Below are 20,302 nucleotides of genomic sequence, written 5' to 3'. Positions count from 1 at the left end.
AACAGATCTACACAGCTACTCAGTCCCAGAATTTGGAGTATCCAGTTGATAAGGGAGCAATCTTAGTTTTGTACTACCATTTCTATTGATAACGGACGTCACGCAAGTACTACCGTTTGTAAAAGCAACTTTTATGTGATTTTAATCCTTCCCAAACCTACCATGCCGAATAAGAAAAAGAAATTTAATGCTCGTTTCCCTCCGGTTAGTTGGATTTTCTTGCAGTTCGTTGTTTTAAATAGACATGCATATATACTTTCCAAAACCCATCCGTATAACTGTTCATGTTCCTGGTTGGCCACCTACATCATGTGGTCTAGTTTCACAAAGTTATATTGATTCAAGTTTCATATTATTGTTAGCACAATGTGTACTAAAAAAAAACGCCATTGATATATATCGTCTGCCAGGCGGATAGCATAACATACGTAATCATCCATCAGGTAGCCAGGCGATTAGAGAGAGAAAATGCCTTATTCGTTCGGCTTCCTTGAAACAGTGACTGCAAATTACTAATACTTACTACTATTTTAATAGGCCTAGGCTAGGCGTACGTACCTTATTCGTGTGGCTGAGGGCACATCACCTATATAAATTCCATAGCTGGGCAAATACTGTGGGCCCACCACCTTATCCCTCCAGCTGCAGGGTAGGTAGGCACCATTAAAACGTCAAGTCCTACTGTTGTGGCTACTGTTTTCATGAAGTTCCTACTGTATGCTATACTACAGCATTTCGGTACATCAGTTTTTAGTTTTAGAGACCTAAGGATCAGGAAGCCTTACAGAAGCTTATTTGAGACCATATCCATGTTAGAAAAAAACTAAGAAAATGCTTGAATTGTCAAACAATGGATACCCTTGATCATGATACAGGCCTATTGTGAAACCTAATTTGGCATGGTTCATTTGACAGCACCTCTGGAGTGGCTGCCCACATGACTTCAGAAGCAGTCCAGTGTGAACACCCATTTTTAAAAGAAGACTTCACAATTTACAGGTCTCTTGACCATTGCTATCATTACATCCGCTGTCTTGTCTTTTGTTTCTCAACAGGCACGTATAAAAAAGATTATGCAGACCGATGAAGAAGTTGGGAAAGTTGCTGCAGCTGTCCCAGTTTTAATTTGTATCCTCTATTTTGAATCAACAAATGTATCCAAAAAGGATAAATTTGTACCTCAAGGATTTTCTCAGATGTATCATACAGGATCAAAATAAACTTGACAGCTAATGAATGGATGCCATATAGATTCAAAATATTATAAACATCATAATACATGCACATTTAAAAGAGCAGCATTAATGAAATGAATGGATTTATTTCAGTGTTTTGCATTCGGTGGCAAATGCACAGTTTTTTATGTACCCTTATCTGTGTAATAGTTGCAAATCAAACAATTTGCAATTGCTCAACTTAAGATGTCCAGCCCTTGTGGCATTAGCTGGGTTTGCCAAAAGAACGTAACACTATCACAACTACTGTACATTATGGATCCATATGAATGTATTGTTGAAAGTGTTGTTGTCTAAACCTTATGTCATGGTTCTTTTATTAGTCAAAACAAACATTTTTTACTTGACTGCATTGTTATATAGGATTGTAATATCAAGTAAAAGACACCAATATTCAAAATGTAAAATATTTTGGGCACTGAGAAACCAATGTTGCCTGTGGTTTGATTTGCCATTCAGCATTAATTCAAGTTTGTAGCATAATGTTCATCTCTGACTTTGCATTCCAATGCACTTGAGTAAAAGATAGTGTCACAACATACTGTATCCATCCCTCTGCTGTTCAAGACAACCACTAATACTTAGCATACTCTAGGCCAATAACATTCTCATAGCAGATGCTACCATGGCCAGGCTACTTTATGTACTATTTGGGGTAGCGAATGTAGTCATTGATGGGTGATGCCATTTATAGAACCAGCTGCTGTAAACTGAATTATTTTCAGGTCAGGTGACCACACTTCACAGCATAGTGCATTGTACTATTTACTAAAGTGAAATATATGATATAATGATATGAATTAAATGTAAACCATTTGCTTTGTAGCTTAGGTATTACAGTGTATATTTTTCCTTTCGTTTCTTTCTTTTACTAATACAAGTCATTTGCAGCATCACACATATTTCCTAAATTATATTACAGCGAAAGCTCTGGAGCACTTTATTCAGGATTTATTAGTCAAAGCCTCTCGACAGACCTTGGAGAAGAATGCAAAGACCCTAACAACGTCGCACATGTAAGAACTGATTTCAAGCTCTTCCTTCACTCCCCCTTTCTGACAATGTGGCACATGTTAGAACTGATTTCAAGCTCTTCCTTCACTTCCCCTTTCTGACAATGTGGCACATGTTAGAACTGATTTCAAGCTCTTCCTTCACTTCCCCTTTCTGACAATGTGGCACATGTTAGAACTGATTTCAAGCTCTTCCTTCACTTCCCCTTTCTGACAATGTGGCACATGTTAGAACTGATTTCAAGCTCTTCCTTCACTTCCCCTTTCTGACAATGTGGCACATGTTAGAACTGATTTCAAGCTCTTCCTTCACTCCCCCTTTCTGACAATGTGGCACATGTTAGAACTGATTTCAAGCTCTTCCTTCACTTCCCCTTTCTGACAATGTCGCACACATTAGAACTGATTTCAAGCTCTTCCTTCACTCCCCCTTTATGACAATATTGCACATGTTAGAACTGATTTCAAGCTCTTCTTTAACTCCCCCCCCCTTTCTGAACAGGAGTGCAGTGTCATCAATCATTCCAGACTTTTACATAGAAATAGTTTTACTTTTATGTTCCATTCAATTGTTTTATTCATTTGCACATGCTTCAAACAGGACCAAACACCTCTTTCTTGATCCCATGTTGACAAAGTATAACTGAAAATTTGATGAATATACTGGTTGTTTTGAATCAGAATTTCATCTAAATTTAGTATGCATTATTGAAAATAATTCTGACAGGATTTGGTTTTTATGATAACCTCTTTTGTACTTTGTTTGAAGGTACAATTGATACTGAAATTTTATTCAACCGATGAATATCACACTGGAGGCCATGTGCAAAGAATTGAAAATCAAACAAGACCTTGTAAACATTACTGCTTGTCCTGAGTCCTGGTTAAATGTAGAAATTACATTGAGAGGGTTGATCTATGCTTTTAACTTTCTCATAGTTTTAATCGTTTTGAGTTCTAACCAATACTACTTTTTTTGTAGTTGTATAAAGGTGATGTCACACAGTTCCTTTTCAATTAGGCTTTTCCAAAGCACTGCCCTGGTTTTCCTTCTTACCCTTTAAAAGAACGTTATAAGAAGTGATTTTTGTTATTAATATCTCATTTGCTTTTATTTATCGTTTCCTGGCGTTCAATTCTGATCTTCAATTCTTTCTTCATTTTACTTTCCTACAGAAAGCAATGCATTCACAGAGAGAAAGTATTTGACTTTCTGAAAGACCTGGTTGTAGATATTCCAGACTTACAGAATACAAAAGACAACAGCACTTCATCTAACTCAGGACAGAGTACACGACAAAAAAAGTATGGTTTATCTGGTATTTTGTTATATCCTATTCGAATCCACTAGAAAGTTTGCCTCCATTTTGCATTGCACCCATACTAGACTGGTTTATAGGTTAACAAATAGTATTGGAAAACAAAGACTGTTGCTTTAACCCTCCAGAATTCATCAATATCACCACTGCAGAAAACTGTTTCGAAACCATCCAATAATTGTTTCATTGCTCATTTTTTGTCAATAGTACTGTAATCATTCTTGTCACATGATGATGTTTGTTCTAAGATAAAAATTGTCTTACAATTTGTCAGAAAGGAATGTATTCCGTCCTATATATATTATAAGGTACTTAGTGAATTACCCATATTTCATCTCTCTAATTTCGGAAAGAGAACAAGTGCTGTCATCTTTAAGATATTATCTGTGGGGTTGTTTTTGTTTTCATCTTACCATCTCTACATAACAAACTTCTCATAAACATATCAGACCTCACAGGGAAACCTTTAAAACCCTAAAAAAGATTTTTTTTATGTCGAAGAGCAGCTGGGAGGTCTGATATATGCATCAGAGATTTCTCACCAAAATGAAGTGGGACATAAGACTGGAAAACTGTCTTTTTGAAAAAGTCTATTTCATTTACAGATGATGCGAGAGTTGGTTGTAATTTGTAAATGTTGATTATCTCCTACCATATTTTAAACTAATGATGGTCTCATATTCTTTTGTCAACAAACAAACAAACACAGAGCAGGCAGAGGAAAGAAGAGGAAAACGAAAGCATCGCATTCAAATTCATTTTCAGACGAGGTAAGATGGGCTGCCTTCTTTTATTACTCACAGATACGAAGAAGCTTGAAACTGTTCCTTGAATTTGTTTGTCAATGAATTTGTTTGTCAAAAAACTTTAGCAAACCTAACCAAGCATTTACTAAAACTTGACAATTTATCAAGCTCAAACCCACCGTCCTAGATTTGTGACCAAGTGGAAGTTAACTAGTGAATTATTTTTTATTCTTTTCTTTTTTTAGTCACAACATTTCATCACCCAGATAGTTGTTAAATCAGTATTAATGACACATACAAAGCAGATTGGAAAATTAAAAAATTCCAATTTCTTTTTCTTATATTTTAAAAGGATTTATGTAGTGAATAGCACTTGTTTAAATATCAGATCCAACTCAATATCTCCTTCTAAAGTACATCCTTTCCCAATAAGTTTCAATGAAACAAGTTTACAACTCCATCCGAAGGTATTTACGGAAGACTAATGCGGCCATGACAAAAACAAAACGAAAAACACAGATATATATACAAGACAAAATTTTAACTACGAAAAACAAAATTTTTACTACGAAAAACAAAATTTTTAAAATGAAAACAAAATTTTTAAAATGAAAACAAAATTTTTACTACGAAAAACAAAATTTTTACTACGAAAAACAAAATTTTTACTATGAAAAACAAAACGTTTAAAACGAAAAACAATTTTTTTTTTTTCGTTGTAAAAATGTTGTTTTTCGTAGTAAAATTTTTTTTTTTCGTTTAACATTTTTTTTTTTCGTTTTCATTTTTTTCCTTCAATATTTATCTGTGTTTTTTTTTTTGGGCCATGGCTGCATTAGTCTTCCGTAGGTATTTGCTATTTGGTGATAAAAGTACAAAAAAATTCCTGTCTATATGTGATATTAAGTGATTTTTCTCTGTATTTTCAGGAATCTTCTGAGAATGAGGAGGATGGAGATGAGGAGGAGGAAGATTTGTATGATGAAAATAGTTCAGGGAGTCGCACAACAGTCAGTCCTTCTGGAAGTCAGTCGTATAACAGCAATTTTACTGAAGGGTGAGCATATGAAATTGAAAACCAAATGTAAAATGGTATTCGAAAAAAAGAATTATTAGCAATTATTTTATTTGTCTAAAGACAAAGCATAATCAGAGCGAAGAATGTTTTTACATATAAACCTTCGAAAAGATGTAAAATCTTTAATTCAATAGAGCAGGAGTTTTAATCCAGTTGTGTAGGTGTTTGATTCAAATCATTCTGTGACCTCAAAAATTATAAAAACAGGGTAGAACATATGATTAAATATGCCTTGAAATGGCTTAGAGTATTTTTATTTTGTTTTTAGTATTTAAAATATGTTTGATTAGAATTCTAATTGTGGAGGTTACAGGACTATTAAACAGGGTGTAGGTAGGTTTGTCCCAAATGGGCTAGATTTAATTATTTTGGGGGCAAGATAGGATCATGATGACACCATTTCTAGGTTCAAGGGAAGTTTGATCCAGATCATTCCAGTTGAATTATTTCGTATGGAAATAACAAAAAACCAAAGATCATGCTTATTTTTGAGATCGTGCATTTCCAAAGAAACTGGAAATTTTCAGAACTTTTTTGTTGTGTTGAAAGGTAATGGCATATAGTCCTTAGTAGTCTGGGAACAGTTGTGTCACTCTGTATTATTAGTGGTTCAATTCATGCAATCTACGGTATCGCCTTTAATTGAATTGAAACCTTATAATGTCACCTATATCTCTAGACTACTAGTAAGATTGAGGGCTATATAGTTAAAGCCATTGAAGACTCGCCCCAAACCGCCTGCAGCCATCTGAAAACTGTTAACTTTCTGTTGCATGCAAGTGACGTTTTGTTCGTGTCGCTACAAAATGCAGACAGTAATGAAACGTGATACCTTGTTATCTTTAGCTGGACCTGAGATGTCCATTGCTGTATCGTTTGTGTACTGTGCTGTGGGTAATGACCGTAGCTGAAGCTGTCTTATTACCGACGGTATAGCTGTGTGTGTATTTTCTGGGATCGATGGTGGTGTTTACTTCTGTTACACCTCATTCGAAACTAGGTCAGATTACCGGCATTAGACGTTTCTTTTTGCGAGAGTCTTCACACCCTTTAATGTGAATATTAATGATGGGTTGAGGGTGATCCAGAGAGCAAAAGTATTTGCATAATTTGCTGACATTCCAGTAAACAGTAGTGGATTTTTCTCCAAGACTTTTTAACAAGGCTCTGTTAATTATAGAAGATAAGAGATTTTATGATTCATTTATTTCTTTCTTGACCAGGTCTTCATCAAGAGAAGAACAGACACATGAAGCTGACCAACCAGGACCCTCATATGTTGACCTCAAGACAATGAATCCCTCAAAAAGTGCACATATGAATTTCAGCTGCCCCGTACCAATGGGCCAGTACACACCGAGAAAAGTATCTACAGAACAAACACTGGAAGATGATGAAGATTATGACACATGACTTTGATCTGCTGTTTGAAATGGGATCAGCACATCAAGTAACCGGTGGAGTAAGGAATTGACACCACTACTCCCCCCCCCCCCACCTTCTCCCCAATCCATTTCCGAAATCAAACAAGTGTATAGTTATTTGATTTTTAGCTGAAGAGAATGATAAGACAACATTGATTTGCAAGTTTACTTCCAAAAAACTTTGGAGAGTAAAGTAAACCACCTGATGCACAAAATTCAATCAAGAATTGAAGAATGTCGGAATGAAGGATAGTCAATTGGGTAAATGAGGATATGAAACATGGCATAGCTTGCATTTTGTACCTTTTGCAAATCACATTGGACAGTGTCTTCCTGGTGTTTGACCAGCTTCTTAACATGGATTTTATACAGAGCCACTTAAGAACAAAAATATGTAGGGTTCAAATAAACAGAGTACCTGTTTTTAAGGAAAGTAATACATTTTTTTTGGAATTAAAAGGGAGCCTAAGGAAACAGCAATGATATAAAATGTAATTTCTGATCTCAATCTTTATACCTGAACACTGTAAATAGAAACATGTTTATTGTTACATTTATTGAACCCAGCGGTGGTTACCCAGTTGGGAAGTTGTTACGCGGTAGCTGATATGGAAGTACTATCGATACGCAGATTCTGTAGATCACTTTACTTCAAGTTTGCTTATGTTTGGAGAATTACAGAGGCAGGAGTTATTTATTGAATGAATGTAATGATCACTCATTTGAATATTCCAATTTGAAAGATGATTCTGTGAGCAATTTAGCATAGTTTTATCTGTGAGTGAATTTTGAATTATTAAGCCACCTTTCATTAAGGATTATCATAATTACAAAGGTTCAGAAGCACAGGGATTACTGGAATTGCTATTATCATGTTGATAGGATTACTTATTTGTTATGAGTGTAGGAATCCTAGAAATGTCATTAGTGTGAAAGTAAACTCGTTGACTCAGACCTCGGTACCATGACTACAAACCGATTTCAGTTTATCTGCACTGACATTTGCTTTTGTTATGTTGTATTGAACACCTCACCACATTATTCTCTGAATGATTTAGTTTTGAAGAAGAAAAAAATCATAAAGCAGGAAGTGCAATGTTTGTGAAAAGAACATACTTCACAATTGAAAGGAGACAGTTGAAGATATGACTAGAGTTAGCATTTATATTTTGTATTATGTATTTTGGTTTGGAGGGATAGCTGCTCATCAACTTTTTAATTTTAAATATTCTTAACTTGTTTAATCACTTTTCTGGATTACAAACTTTCTCATTCATATTCTGAACAAATTAATAATTTCAAGCAAAGTTTTATGTCTTTTTTGCTTTACCGTTGTTCGCACATATGATATAAAAAAAACTGTTAAACTCTGAAGTCTGGTCAAAATGAATATGTAGAGGGGTATTAAAGGGGTATTCCTATGGGGGCCCAACTAATCCTTGGCCTCTGTGCCCCAAGTCAATCAGTTTGCCTCTGAACATTGATAGTCTGTGATGCTATCGGGACAAAGTTTTCTTCAAAGAGCACCATCTTTTGTTAAATAATGTGATGCATTTAATGTGAAAGTTTTCTCTGAACTGGCTAAATGACTTCAGTTTGCTACCAAGTAGAATATTGCCATGATCCCTCTTGAAATAGAATTTACACCTTATTAAGAAACACACAGACATTTATAAGTTCAATAGTCATGATAATATCACTTGCTCTGCTGTTACCAGACTACATTCATCAATTTTACCCTGATATTTTAGGAATGAAAATGTTGCTATCTGAACTTGTTCATGCAGAAAAGTTAGCAACAACTTTTGCCTAATCAACATCTGCTACTGGGATATGCCCTAAATATATTGTCACTACAGAAAAGTCTCTTTAAAAGTTATAGGTAATGTTTACATTTGGAACCAGTCTTCAAAGATACCAAGCAACACCTTACACACTCAAAATAATGGAGATTGTCAAAACAGGTTGAAGAGAGTATTCTGGATTTATATGTCTCTTAAACAAAAGTGTGACTTTACAAAAGTAAGCTTTTCCTTGGTGGGTTACATAATATTTTCATTAAGGAACGGTCTTGATCTAGAAGGACCTAAAATCTAGAATTTCAAGTTTTCTTTGTGATTGCTTTTGGTCCATTATCAAATCCACCATAAATATTTTCAATCCGAGTGCAATCAAGATGAGTTCATATTTTGCTTAAAGGTGCTCTATCTATTTGGAGGTAGGATGTGAAGGAGTGTAGGATGCATGCTGCAAAGATATTGTAAAAAAAAATCCCCAAATTTTTTAAAGTCAGGAATACGATTTTAAATTAATCACTTTACTACTCAGTTTTGACTTGTTGTTCATAGTTCAATGGTTAGTGAGAGACAAATAGCAGGTGTAAGAATAACATAAACATTTTTTGTCCCCTACTCAGAGAGACTTAATGAAAGAAATGTCAACATTTTCTTCATTTTTTTCTTCTTATTAGTACCACGACATTTGTTTCATACTTTGCAAACAAAATTGTCCACCCTTGAATATGTTGTTGTGAAGAGAAATGAGGCATGTTAGGAATATGAATTAAAATTATGTATATTCAATTTTGCAGAATACTTCAACCAGTCAGCTTGTGTGTGCATTACATACTGCTAATATCTATCAATTGTAAGGCATTGATGTACCAGCACATGTGGACTACAGAGTCATGTACAGATTCTCACTCACTCATTCATAACTTTCTGGCAGAAATATTCAACAAATTTAGGCGATTGCAGGTGCATACCAAGAATATTCACAATAGGGAGATATGAAGTAGGAGGATTGATATTACCTATATTTTCATGAAAATGTCTGTTAATTTAGTAAATCACTTTACCTTTCTCAAAGTTATGTTAAAGATACTGAGTTGATGCTCACAATGTTTGTGACTGACTTAGGTAAGAAACCATCACTACAAGGAGAGAAACAGCAAAACATTGGATCAATATTTGGTCAAAAACTTCCACATTGTGTATTTCAGTAAAGTTGCAGTGATATGTAGTTGAACTGTATGAATCAATCTTGATATAAACATTCACCCGTTTACATTTTTTTATATCATTTTACAACTATTACATAAAACATGATCATTATAATATTACCACGATGACTATTTGATTACTGTATAGATAAGTTCTGTAATGCTGCGTTGGAATTTCAAACTCATGGAAATGGTAACTTTGAGTGAATATTACCATAAGACCTAATTAATGTAATATCTACAAATTTTGAAGCAGGGTACAAAGAGCCTGTCTATGTACTGCCCAACCATCCGCTCACCCCTCTCCACATACCCCTCCCCCAACCAAACAAATATTACCAAGTGAGAATGAGATTTGAAGGGAGGGGAGGGAATGGTGAGTCTAGTAGGTTAATGACTTAAACAATACTCATTCTGATTCATTTTGTCTCAGTTTGGAAGCCACCAGGTTACCTATCTCAGTTTCACTTCTTCAGCTTTGTTCGCATTACTCTAACCCCTTCCCACCTTAACACGGTACCTCAAAGGAGTGAAAGGGTGCTGGTGGATCTTGGGTGTAGGCCATCATGGAAAATACAGTTTAAAAGTGTGGTATAATATCAGCATTCACTTTGCTGTTCTAACAAACTTCTCAATTGTATACAACTTTAGTGACATGATCTTAATCTCTGCGAGTTATCTTTATAAATACATAATATATTCTTTATCTAAATTTCTTGGCAAATAGTTGATTTCTGATCACAGTTATACAATAGAGCGCTACATATTACTTCTTTTTCTTCTTGAGGTTTTCTAAATTTTCCTTGAAAAGTGCCTGGATTTTACGGCTGCTATTTAAGCTGGCATAGAATCGAGCATCGCTTTCTCTCTTCTCGTTGAATTCTTCGATATCCGCTTTTCGTAATCCTTCCTTAACTATTGACCGTCCAACATCTGAATGATCAACAGAAAAACAAATCCATACAGTGTTATTTATTATGGTTATTTTCAGTAACTTTTAAGTAAAAAATATCATATGTAAATTGTATCTAATTGATCACTGCCTCACTTGTCTTCTGGGGGAGGGGGTTTGGGAAGTAGTATCCACAGGGTTTAAGAAAGGGGCTAAGATATGTACTGTGTAGGAAGGAAACCATTTGAAGGTGGTCTTCTCTCCCTTTGAGGGTTTCTGGATGCTCAGTCAGTTATGTGCAAAAATGAGACCATATCTATGTATGTATGTATGTATATTAGATCCTCCTGCAAGCAGGAACTCGCGAAGAAGCCTCATTGGCTTATCAAAGCCGCAAGCTGACCGAGGTCAGTCTCTTACATTCATATTTAACGTTAATTGTCAACAACTCTGTAACTGGACGACATACATTAATCTGGGAGTGACTCGAACCGGGGACCTTATGATTGAAAGGCACCGGCGTTAAACACTGAGCTAACACTCCACTGAGCTAACACACCATAGGCTACAAATATATAGAAAATTTTCAACGAGAAAAAGAATAACTTTGAGGGGTGAGGGGAAAGTTAGACGTCCTTTCCCTCTGCAGATTACATGGCAGGAAAAAGCAGATATCTTTGCACAGCAACAACGCTCTGACCAGTGGAAAAGCTTAACAGGAGAGATCATCTGACATTCACAAATATGTTTCACAAATATTTTTGGGAGATAAACATTCCTTTTATTCAAGGAAAGTAAATTATTCAGTTACCTGGTATTTCTAGAAATTTGGTGACTTGCTTCTTGGCTGCTGTCATAACTTGGTCCATTGGAACAACCTCATCAACTAATCCAAGTTTCAGTGCTTTGTCAGATTTGACAAACTGTGCTGGAGTTGGAAAGGTAAAGTTCAAGATTTATATGTCTTTACTATACATGATTGTAACGATTCCAGACTCTTTTAAAACCAAAACATCTTTGTTTTCTTTTCCTGCTTTATATGAACCTTTACATCAATACAGACTTGCACATAATTGAGTCCTCAATGCAATATTATCTAAACTAAATCTGAACAAAGCTAAACTAACAGCTGGTGACAAAAAAATTGTTTTATAATCGAGGTACAAACCTGCATTGTAATCTTAATTTGTTAAACACAACGTTAATGGACTGAAATCAATGCCCCAGTTTTGACATAACAAGAAGCAAAAACTCTTTTAAGCGTACCTAACAGAAACATCTTCTCTGCTTGTCTCTTGCCAATTAAATTCTGTGTCATGTTCTTCAAATAAAATGGGATGGGTAAGCCCTGAAAACAAAGAAGGTTTACGTTACACACTTATTGCACAGTATAGTGTCCTATTTAAAAAAGATAACATTAGCTCTGAATGTCAATGAATAAGATAATAGGCAAATGCATCTAACAATGTTGATGGATGGGAACTATATATAAGGATACATCACTTGTTGTGTGTGGCCCACAAGACCTTAACTATCATATAACTATATAAGGATACATCACTTGCTATATGTGGACCACAAGACCTTTAATATCATATAACTATATATAAGGATACATCACTTTCTGTATGTGGACCACAAAACCTTGATATAAGAAAATGTTTGTAAGATACTCATTGTGGAAAGTATATATGTTACAAACAATGCAATAATCACAGAGAAAGTTCCACAACTTGTTATTTCTTGGCAGTTGATTAATGATTTCTCACCAATCTAGCTTCATTTAATCCTGTGAGATGATCCTCGCACATTACCCGATAGTCGGTTCCAAATGCAATGGTACATCCTCCAGCCACACAGTGACCCTGCAGAAAATTACATTAACAATGCATTAGAAATATTACAGATTTATACCAACATTTTCAGGACCAAGTTCACACACAAACACTAATGGTGTCCCAAAATGGATGTTACTTTTTTGATACCTCCTCAAACTTTGTTATTCAAATTAACAATCTTAATAATTAATTTACATTTGATTACAACATTTTCTTTCTAAAGAATGTACAGGAAGAAATACTTGAACAGTTCCAAAAAATGAAAATAGCTTACTAAGAAAATCACAAAGAAACTGACGTACTAGTTCTTTTGCTACGGCCATTTAAATAAATTATTCTCAGAGAAAAAAATTAATAAACAATTACCAAAGTAGAGCAATCTAGATTTCTGAAGATCAACCAGAGAATATTTGGATGAGCTAAAGGCAGATGCAAATTGCAGCCCCGACTGCAACACGACCACAGCAAAAAATCTGTCGAGTTGGTGCAGTTTGCATATCGGGCATATCAAGTATGTTTGATATTCGTTGTGACATCAGGGGCTGTCGTGTCACAGTTTAGTTGGGTTGTGGCATTTTGTGGCTGTCACCAACGCGACTCCTATCTGATTCTAATGGATGGCCAATGAGTAAGTTTCGTGAAATCAGATGACGGCTGCAGAAATTCAAAATGGTGGCCCCCATATATGGACTGATGGACAGGAGATTAAACTGGTCCGTCGGGTCAGGCTAATGTGCGGCTTACCTACGATCAGACGTCGATACTACTAAGTGACACTGATTCTCTCCAACTAATTCCCGATGAGTAGTCGGGGAGAGTCCCGTCAGGTTGCAGTCGGGTCAGTGCAATTTGCGCTTGCCTGAAGGGATTAAACCTGAGAGCTCCAACATATATTACTAATAAAGGTTTGAGTTGACATTGACTAAAAACAAATATCAGAGACATTTAAAATAATTGTACAAAGGCATGGCTCTACTAATTAAACATTGAACACCAACAAACTGATTAAAATGGTTAGCTTCACATTGCAATTTACATTTAACTAATATTGAGACAAGAAAATAATTTAGAAAAGCAGAGCAATTCAGAACTTTAAAGTGCCAAACATAAAGCATGTCAACAGAATTTCAAGGACTTCAGGATCGACAGGATCAAAAGGACTTCAAGCTGTTTACCACAGCAGACTTTATGAAGGCTTGCATTTAATTAGCATTTATTACAGCAATCACATCTAAGGTTTTCCAATTTTACTAATAGATACAATTTGAAGAAAGCTAAACATTTTCATATTCGAACAGGATTGTATAACCAGTGGCCTCAGGATTACAAGACTTAGTCCTGTGTTTCCAACAGGGATATCCAGTCTTTAATTGGTAGCGATCTTTATAACCATTTCTTTCCTTGGGTGACACACAGTCCCAACAGTAGTTGTAGTAGAAATTGACAAGCTGTATAGGTTACTGATTTTTAGCATTCACCCTTATGGTGACCTTTCACACGGTCACCATAGTAGCGTGTCTTTGTCTGGTGAAAGTTTGTTGGTTTTCAGATTATGAGACTATGGTTATCCGTTCATTACATTGGGTATTTGGGTTGTTCTTGTTGTTTACCTGTGCTTTTATGTATTGGAAGGTTATGGAAAAGATAAGGCACATTAAAAAAGTTATTCATATTTCATCGTTTATGTTATGTTTTCAGCTTGTATATTCTCTTACAACGTAGGTTTCTCACAAAGCCAAGGTAACATGTGTACCCTGTAATCAGGGATCACACACCAGTTTTCATTTGATACACATCCTTGACAGCAGCAGAAAAAAGTTTATGTAATGTATTTAAGTAAAAAAACAATCAGAAAACTGACTGCTGTGAAATAACAGCGTTGCTTCTCAAGCAGTATACTATTTGATTTAGTTTATATAAGGGAAGAGTTACTTTTTGTCTATATGTTGCTGATACTACATTATTATCAATGACCGTTCCCATTATTTCTTGTTCAATCACCACATATTCATTTTGATTTTGAACTAGCATGAATGAGAGGGTTAATGACTATGCACTTAGACACCACTTATTATTGAAACTGTACAGACTCTATATTGTACAAACTGTACAAAAAACCTCTATATTTTTTATATTAATATTTAAGCTGTGTCAAATTTATTCATCATATTCATATTTTAAGGGTTTTGTTATTTTGTTGTCATTATAAAGCGCTCTTGAACATGCTTAAGCATGAAGAGAGCGCTATATAAATTTGGTAAAATAATACAGATACACATTGACTTACATTAATGGCAGCAATAGTGATAAGGGGTGTAGTATAGTTCTTTAGAACCATATCTTGGAAATGATGCCAGAATGTGTATATTTCATCGTCAGTTCTTTGGTACATTGACATCAAGTCCAAACCTGCACAAAAGACGCCAGGAAAAGCCTGAAAAGAATAAAGAAAAAATGTTCTTCATACGCAAGCATTTAATACATTTACTTCCACAGTAGTGACTTTGGAAGGTCTCAAACCTCAATCACATTTGAGCTCAGGATCCTTTTGCATAAAAACATTTATTAATGGAGAGGGAGGGGAGAGGCCCATGCAGATGGGATGGGGGCAGGCGCGTAGCGAGGAATTTGCCAAGGGAGGGGTGAAACTGTATGCAAACTATCAGAGCCGTAGATACGGCATTGCAAACTATCTGCGTAGCGCCACCATGAGTTGGCGCGAAACGTACAAGAACATTTTGGCTGAAAATGCCTCCCAGATCGCTGGAAATGGCACTTCCTAGGCCTTGTAAGTTGCATCTTAGCATTTTCTCTTTTGAAATTACTAGCGACATCGACAAAACATACAAAAAAAATATGCTCATGGGGGGGCGGCTGCCCCTTTGGCCCCCCCCCTTGGCTATGCGCCTGGATGGGGGGACTGGATGAGAGTATTTTCAGTTACATTCCAGTGTAGTCAGGTCTTTTCTGAACACCATGCATTGAATGAATTAACAGTCCTGAAGCTGTCCTTGGGGCACAGAATTTGATATACTCACAGATGTGATTATCATTGCTCTAACTCTCTCATTGTTCTCTAAGCCAGTGATGGTTTTGGTGATTTCTTGCAGATGATTTGAGCATAAAGAGTTGACTGGTTTCTTCTGCAATTTGACAATTGCAACTGATCCTATACAATTAGTTGTAAAGAAAAGAAAAAAGGAAGAAAAAAAACAGCAATAATATCTATACAATGGTTAATATCAAAAGATTGCTAAACTTGTACACTATGTTGTGATGAATTTTCTAATTAAGTTTTGCTTCACACTTGCAATAGTCATATTCAAACATTCAGTAAGAAGTATTTAAAAATGAAAATAAAATCTTAAAACAGTTTTGTAAGGAGCATCTTAATTTTTTTAACTTTATATATTAACAGCCCTTTACAAATTTGTGCATAATTTCCTTGATAAAAATCAAACCAATATCCTTCCACCTACTGTTTCTCTACAAACTCTTACAAATGACTTTAATAAGTATTTTAACGAAAAAATAGCACAAATACGTTCCAATTTTCAGGACATTGATAGAGATTCTGAACAGCTTGCTACTGCTTATCGTGGAGTTGTCTTATCTCAGTTTGAACCTACCAGTATTGATGAGTTAAGGGAGATAATTAATGATACTGGAATTAAATGCTCCCCTAGTGACATACTTCCGAGAGATCTCCTACAAAGTAATATTGATTTTCTTCTTCCTTGCATATGTCATCTCGTTAATTTGTCTCTCATCACTGGCAGCATGGATGGTCTAAAACTTGCAGATATTTCTCCTGTCATCAAAGGGAATGGCTTAGATCATAACAATTTAAAAAATTATAGACCGATCTCCAATCTATCTTTTTTGGGTAAATTGATTGAAAGAGTTGTCCTTAAACGATTGAATACTCACATGCATTCTAAAAGCCTCAATATTTCCAGGCAATCTGCTTACAAAAAATACCACAGTTCCGAAACCCTCCCTTTGAGAGTAACTCATGACATATTAGTTGCCAGTGACAGTGGACATGCCACTGTGCTGGTACTCCTTGACTTAAGCTCGGCTTTTGACACCATTGACCAAAATGTACCTTTGTCTGTATAATCTAATGATATTGATATTACTGGTATTGTCCTTAACTGGTTTAAAAGTTTTATTGTGTGCAGATCTCAAAGAGTTAGAATAGGGGGCTGTACTTCTGATCAGATTACTATTAAGTTTGGTGTGCCACAGGGATCTGCTTTGGGTTTGGATTTATTTAAAATCTATATTCTTTCAATTTACGCTGAAGTTTCTAGAATGGGTTTTAATATTCATGGTTTTGCAGATGATCACCAGGTTTATAAACACTTCAGGCACCATAATCAAGGATCAGTTCTGGTTGACTCTCTGCAATCGTTGTATCCAACGTTGGATGCGCAAATATTATTTGCAACTCAACCCTGGCAAGACCCAACTAATTGTATTTGGTCCCCCTCCTATACTAAAACTGATTCACATCAAGGGTGTTATTCTTAACTCTGTTGATTGTGTACGTTTTGACCAAATTGTTTGTAACCTTGGTGTTCATTTTGACGATACCATGTCATTTCGGCATCAAATATGTTCACTTAAAACCAGGTGCTTTAAGAATCTAAGAAATATTTCTAAAATGCGGTTTTATCTTACTAAGTCTGAGTTAAGCATTATTGTCCAATCCATGGTTATTTCGCATATTGATTATTGTAACTCACTTTATTTTGGTATCAGCCAACATTTATATGATCAACTCCAATCTGTTCAAAATTTTGCTGCAAGATTAATATATGTTAAAAGTAGATATGATCATGTGACTGATCTATTCCATGATCTTCATTGGCTTAAAATCAAGGAGAGGGTGTACTTTAAAATAATTTTGATTGTGTTTAAGCCTGTTAGAGGACTGGGTCCTAAATATATCCATGATATATTGGTAACCTCTGACCGTAGCAGAAATACATTATTGATAGAGCCTCGAGTTAAATCCTCGTATGGGTATCGCTCGTTTGCCAAGGCTGGACCTAAATTGTGGAATAAGCTTCCTGACAGCCTTAAAGAAATCCAAAATGCTGCTACTTTTAAGAGGCAATTAAAACACTACCTATTTGTCAATGGTTCTGATTTCAGCCAGAATCTCGACCAGGTTTAACTTTTGTATCGTTACTTTGAGATTTATTTAGTTGTTTTCCAGCACAGCAGTGCACACAGTTTTCTGTAGTAGTTGTGCTTATTTAAGCCTTTATTATTATTATTATGTTAATTGATCTATATCAGTTAAGCACATGTATGCTGCTGATGAAAAGGAATGTTAAACAATGAAGGGCTACATTATTCTTGCTTTATCGCTCACATAAGCTTAGAATTATTAAACGAGTAGACACACAATCTGACATTCATGCCTGACTTAACAACTTGAAACTCACAGCTCCACAATATGCAAAAGACTTTGTAATTTATAAGCATGAATATTAATTACCATCAAAGTCTGGGTCCATTGTAACTGAAACATGGTTGGTTCTCTCTGCTGCGAGATATCGACAAGTCTGTGCAGGCCAGATACTTCCTGATGAAGTCCTTAGTAACCTCAGTCTACCCAGAATGCCAGACATTTTGCTTTGAAATAAAATTATATGAAAGTACACAATATGTCATCAATAGCTGTTTTAGTATTCTTGGTGTATAATGAAAGGTTTTATTGATAAATCACCATTATCACCCACAACTTGTCAGATTGTGGGTAGTGCTATGGCTTATTGCAAGGCAATTGTGGCATTAATATTGTACCATTTGTACAAGAAGGCCTAGTCTATTACCAGAACAATTGCAGAATACCCAGCAACTAGAAAATGGGGCAAACTTGTTGCACACTTTCAGACCATGGAGCCGGCTAAGCAACACTAGATATCCCTTTGGACTTGCATGTTTTTGAAGTAAATACTGTGTTAGATTCTGATATAGTGTTGCTCATCACCACCATCACTGAACCAATTTTGCCACACAAGGAACTACCTTTGAAAGAGGACTCCCTCGCTTCTTTTTTCTAAATTCCGCTTGGAGTCTGGACCGAAATTTTATTTTATAATACTAACCTTATGTTAATGCAAAAAATACTTGTATATATTGCGATTTTATACATGTTCAGATTGACACATTAGCAATTAATGTCACTGTGAAAGTGTGCCTTATTTTCAGCGACTGCTTACCTTGCTACAACGTAATGCTTTATGGCTGTGGGGGATTCTGCGGTTACTTCCCTAACTACTGTATGCCTCTTGCCTAGAAGTCAAGCTGGCCTCCTTCACATCACAGAGTTAGCATAATAAATTGAATCCCAGTGTTACATTCCAGTATAACTTGGAGTAGGCTTATTCAATATGGGTTAACTCACAATCCCACCCGCCACTGTGGGAAAACACCTTTCTGGAAATGTGGCAGCTTAGTCACGGTGAACCGAGTACATTAATCCTTGCTTTAATTATGAGAACGACACAATGTTAAGTGTTCTGTAGGCGTAGTGTCAGAGGTGGTAGAGCCATAGGCGTAGGAGGCGGGGGGGCTGGGGGGGCTGCAGCCCCCCAACCAAAATTTTTGGTGAAAATTCGAGCAATATGCTGAGAATTTTTCGGGCACCTACTGAAAGAAGAAAAATTTGCAGTTGTGTTTTTCAATTTTTTTGGTGAAAATTCGGGCAATATGCTGAGAAATTTTCGGGCACCTACTGAAAGAAGAAAAATTTGCAGTGTGTTTTCAATTTTTTGTGTGAAAATTCGGGCAATATGCTGAGAATTTTTCCGGCACCTACTGAAAGAAAAGTAATTTGCAATGTGTTTTTCAATAGTTAAACTGATATTGTTATTATCGTTACTATTGTAACGACTTCCCCAATAATTAAAACCAATATGGAAGGGTAATAACACGGAAAATATAACCAAAATTTTTCGCGAGCTCCCACGCATTCAACATCATAATGTGCATATCATATAGTATTCATCGGTTAGTGGCATGTGATGTAATAACCGATGAATGCCTATATGATATGCACATTAACATGTTGAACCCGCGGAGCGCGCGAAAAATTTGGTTATATTTTTTCAGGCAAGTCGTTACAGCCCCCCCAAATCAAATTAGGCTCCTACGCCTATGGGTAGAGCCTATCAACAGCCATCATTTCATGAAAATATTGCTTTGGGATGGGGGCTCAATTGCGGTTACAGAAGAAAGTTTCAATTCAGAACAATGTGCAGTTGAAGTGATGTTGGAGTTATCATAAAAATGACAAAATTTACTAGTTCCATTCTGGGGCGAATGCTCAGTCGCCGTGAGGGTTGACAAGTGATTACGACTGCGCCTCCAGAAGCAATGTGATACTACTACTAGTTATAGTACTAGTAGACAGTGTGTGAACCTCAATTTCTGAAGTTAACTTAGGCCTAGCCTACATTATACTGCCTACTGAGAGCCTTACCAGTGTTGACTTCTAACGTAGTCACGATAGAGCTCTTGTATGGTTATGTCGAAGTCAACTCGCTTGTGCCTTTCTATTTATGAATATTTCTTCAAAGGCAACACAGATGAAAAATTGAATTCCTAACAACACTCGAGTCAGCAAATCGAAAATTTGAACACGGTTACCAGGTTGTCATAAACAATTACCGGTTACTGACTTGGAAGGGTCGGGAACACTGTGTAGATCAGTGGTCGGGAATCGTCTGCTACTGAT

At 35.9% G+C, this 20,302-nt stretch overlaps 2 protein-coding genes across 3 annotated transcripts; one reads left to right on the top strand and one right to left on the bottom strand.

Moving 5' to 3' along the window:
* The first annotated feature begins 48 nt into the window (after positions 1 to 48).
* On the top strand, positions 49 to 8,122 carry LOC139971721 (uncharacterized). Its single transcript, XM_071978439.1, has 7 exons — positions 49 to 204; positions 1,056 to 1,128; positions 2,158 to 2,251; positions 3,425 to 3,553; positions 4,277 to 4,337; positions 5,243 to 5,370; positions 6,615 to 8,122. Exons 1-7 carry the CDS (start codon positions 163 to 165, stop codon positions 6,802 to 6,804), a joined length of 717 nt encoding a protein of 238 aa, XP_071834540.1. The 5' UTR covers positions 49 to 162; the 3' UTR covers positions 6,805 to 8,122.
* Positions 8,123 to 9,777: 1,655 nt separating this feature from the next.
* Positions 9,778 to 20,302, bottom strand: LOC139971720 (enoyl-CoA delta isomerase 1, mitochondrial-like). Of its 2 annotated transcripts, none has more exons than XM_071978437.1 (8): positions 20,048 to 20,302; positions 18,059 to 18,195; positions 15,585 to 15,715; positions 14,834 to 14,980; positions 12,478 to 12,573; positions 11,975 to 12,056; positions 11,520 to 11,636; positions 9,778 to 10,749 (listed from the first exon to the last, which is right to left on the bottom strand). In XM_071978437.1, the coding sequence occupies exons 2-8, from the start codon at positions 18,189 to 18,191 to the stop codon at positions 10,583 to 10,585; spliced, it is 873 nt and encodes a 290-aa protein (XP_071834538.1). In that variant the 5' UTR covers positions 18,192 to 18,195; positions 20,048 to 20,302; the 3' UTR covers positions 9,778 to 10,582. The 2 variants fall into 2 exon arrangements, with proteins under 2 accessions (XP_071834538.1, XP_071834539.1); XM_071978438.1 differs by lacking the exon at positions 20,048 to 20,302 and adding an exon at positions 18,786 to 19,097.

This window comes from Apostichopus japonicus, chromosome 8, assembly GCF_037975245.1.
Source record: "Apostichopus japonicus isolate 1M-3 chromosome 8, ASM3797524v1, whole genome shotgun sequence".
In the NCBI taxonomy this organism is placed as follows: domain Eukaryota; kingdom Metazoa; phylum Echinodermata; class Holothuroidea; order Aspidochirotida; family Stichopodidae; genus Apostichopus; species Apostichopus japonicus.
Note: the sequence above shows the minus strand (reverse complement) of the source record. Positions and strands in the feature narration are given on the sequence as shown.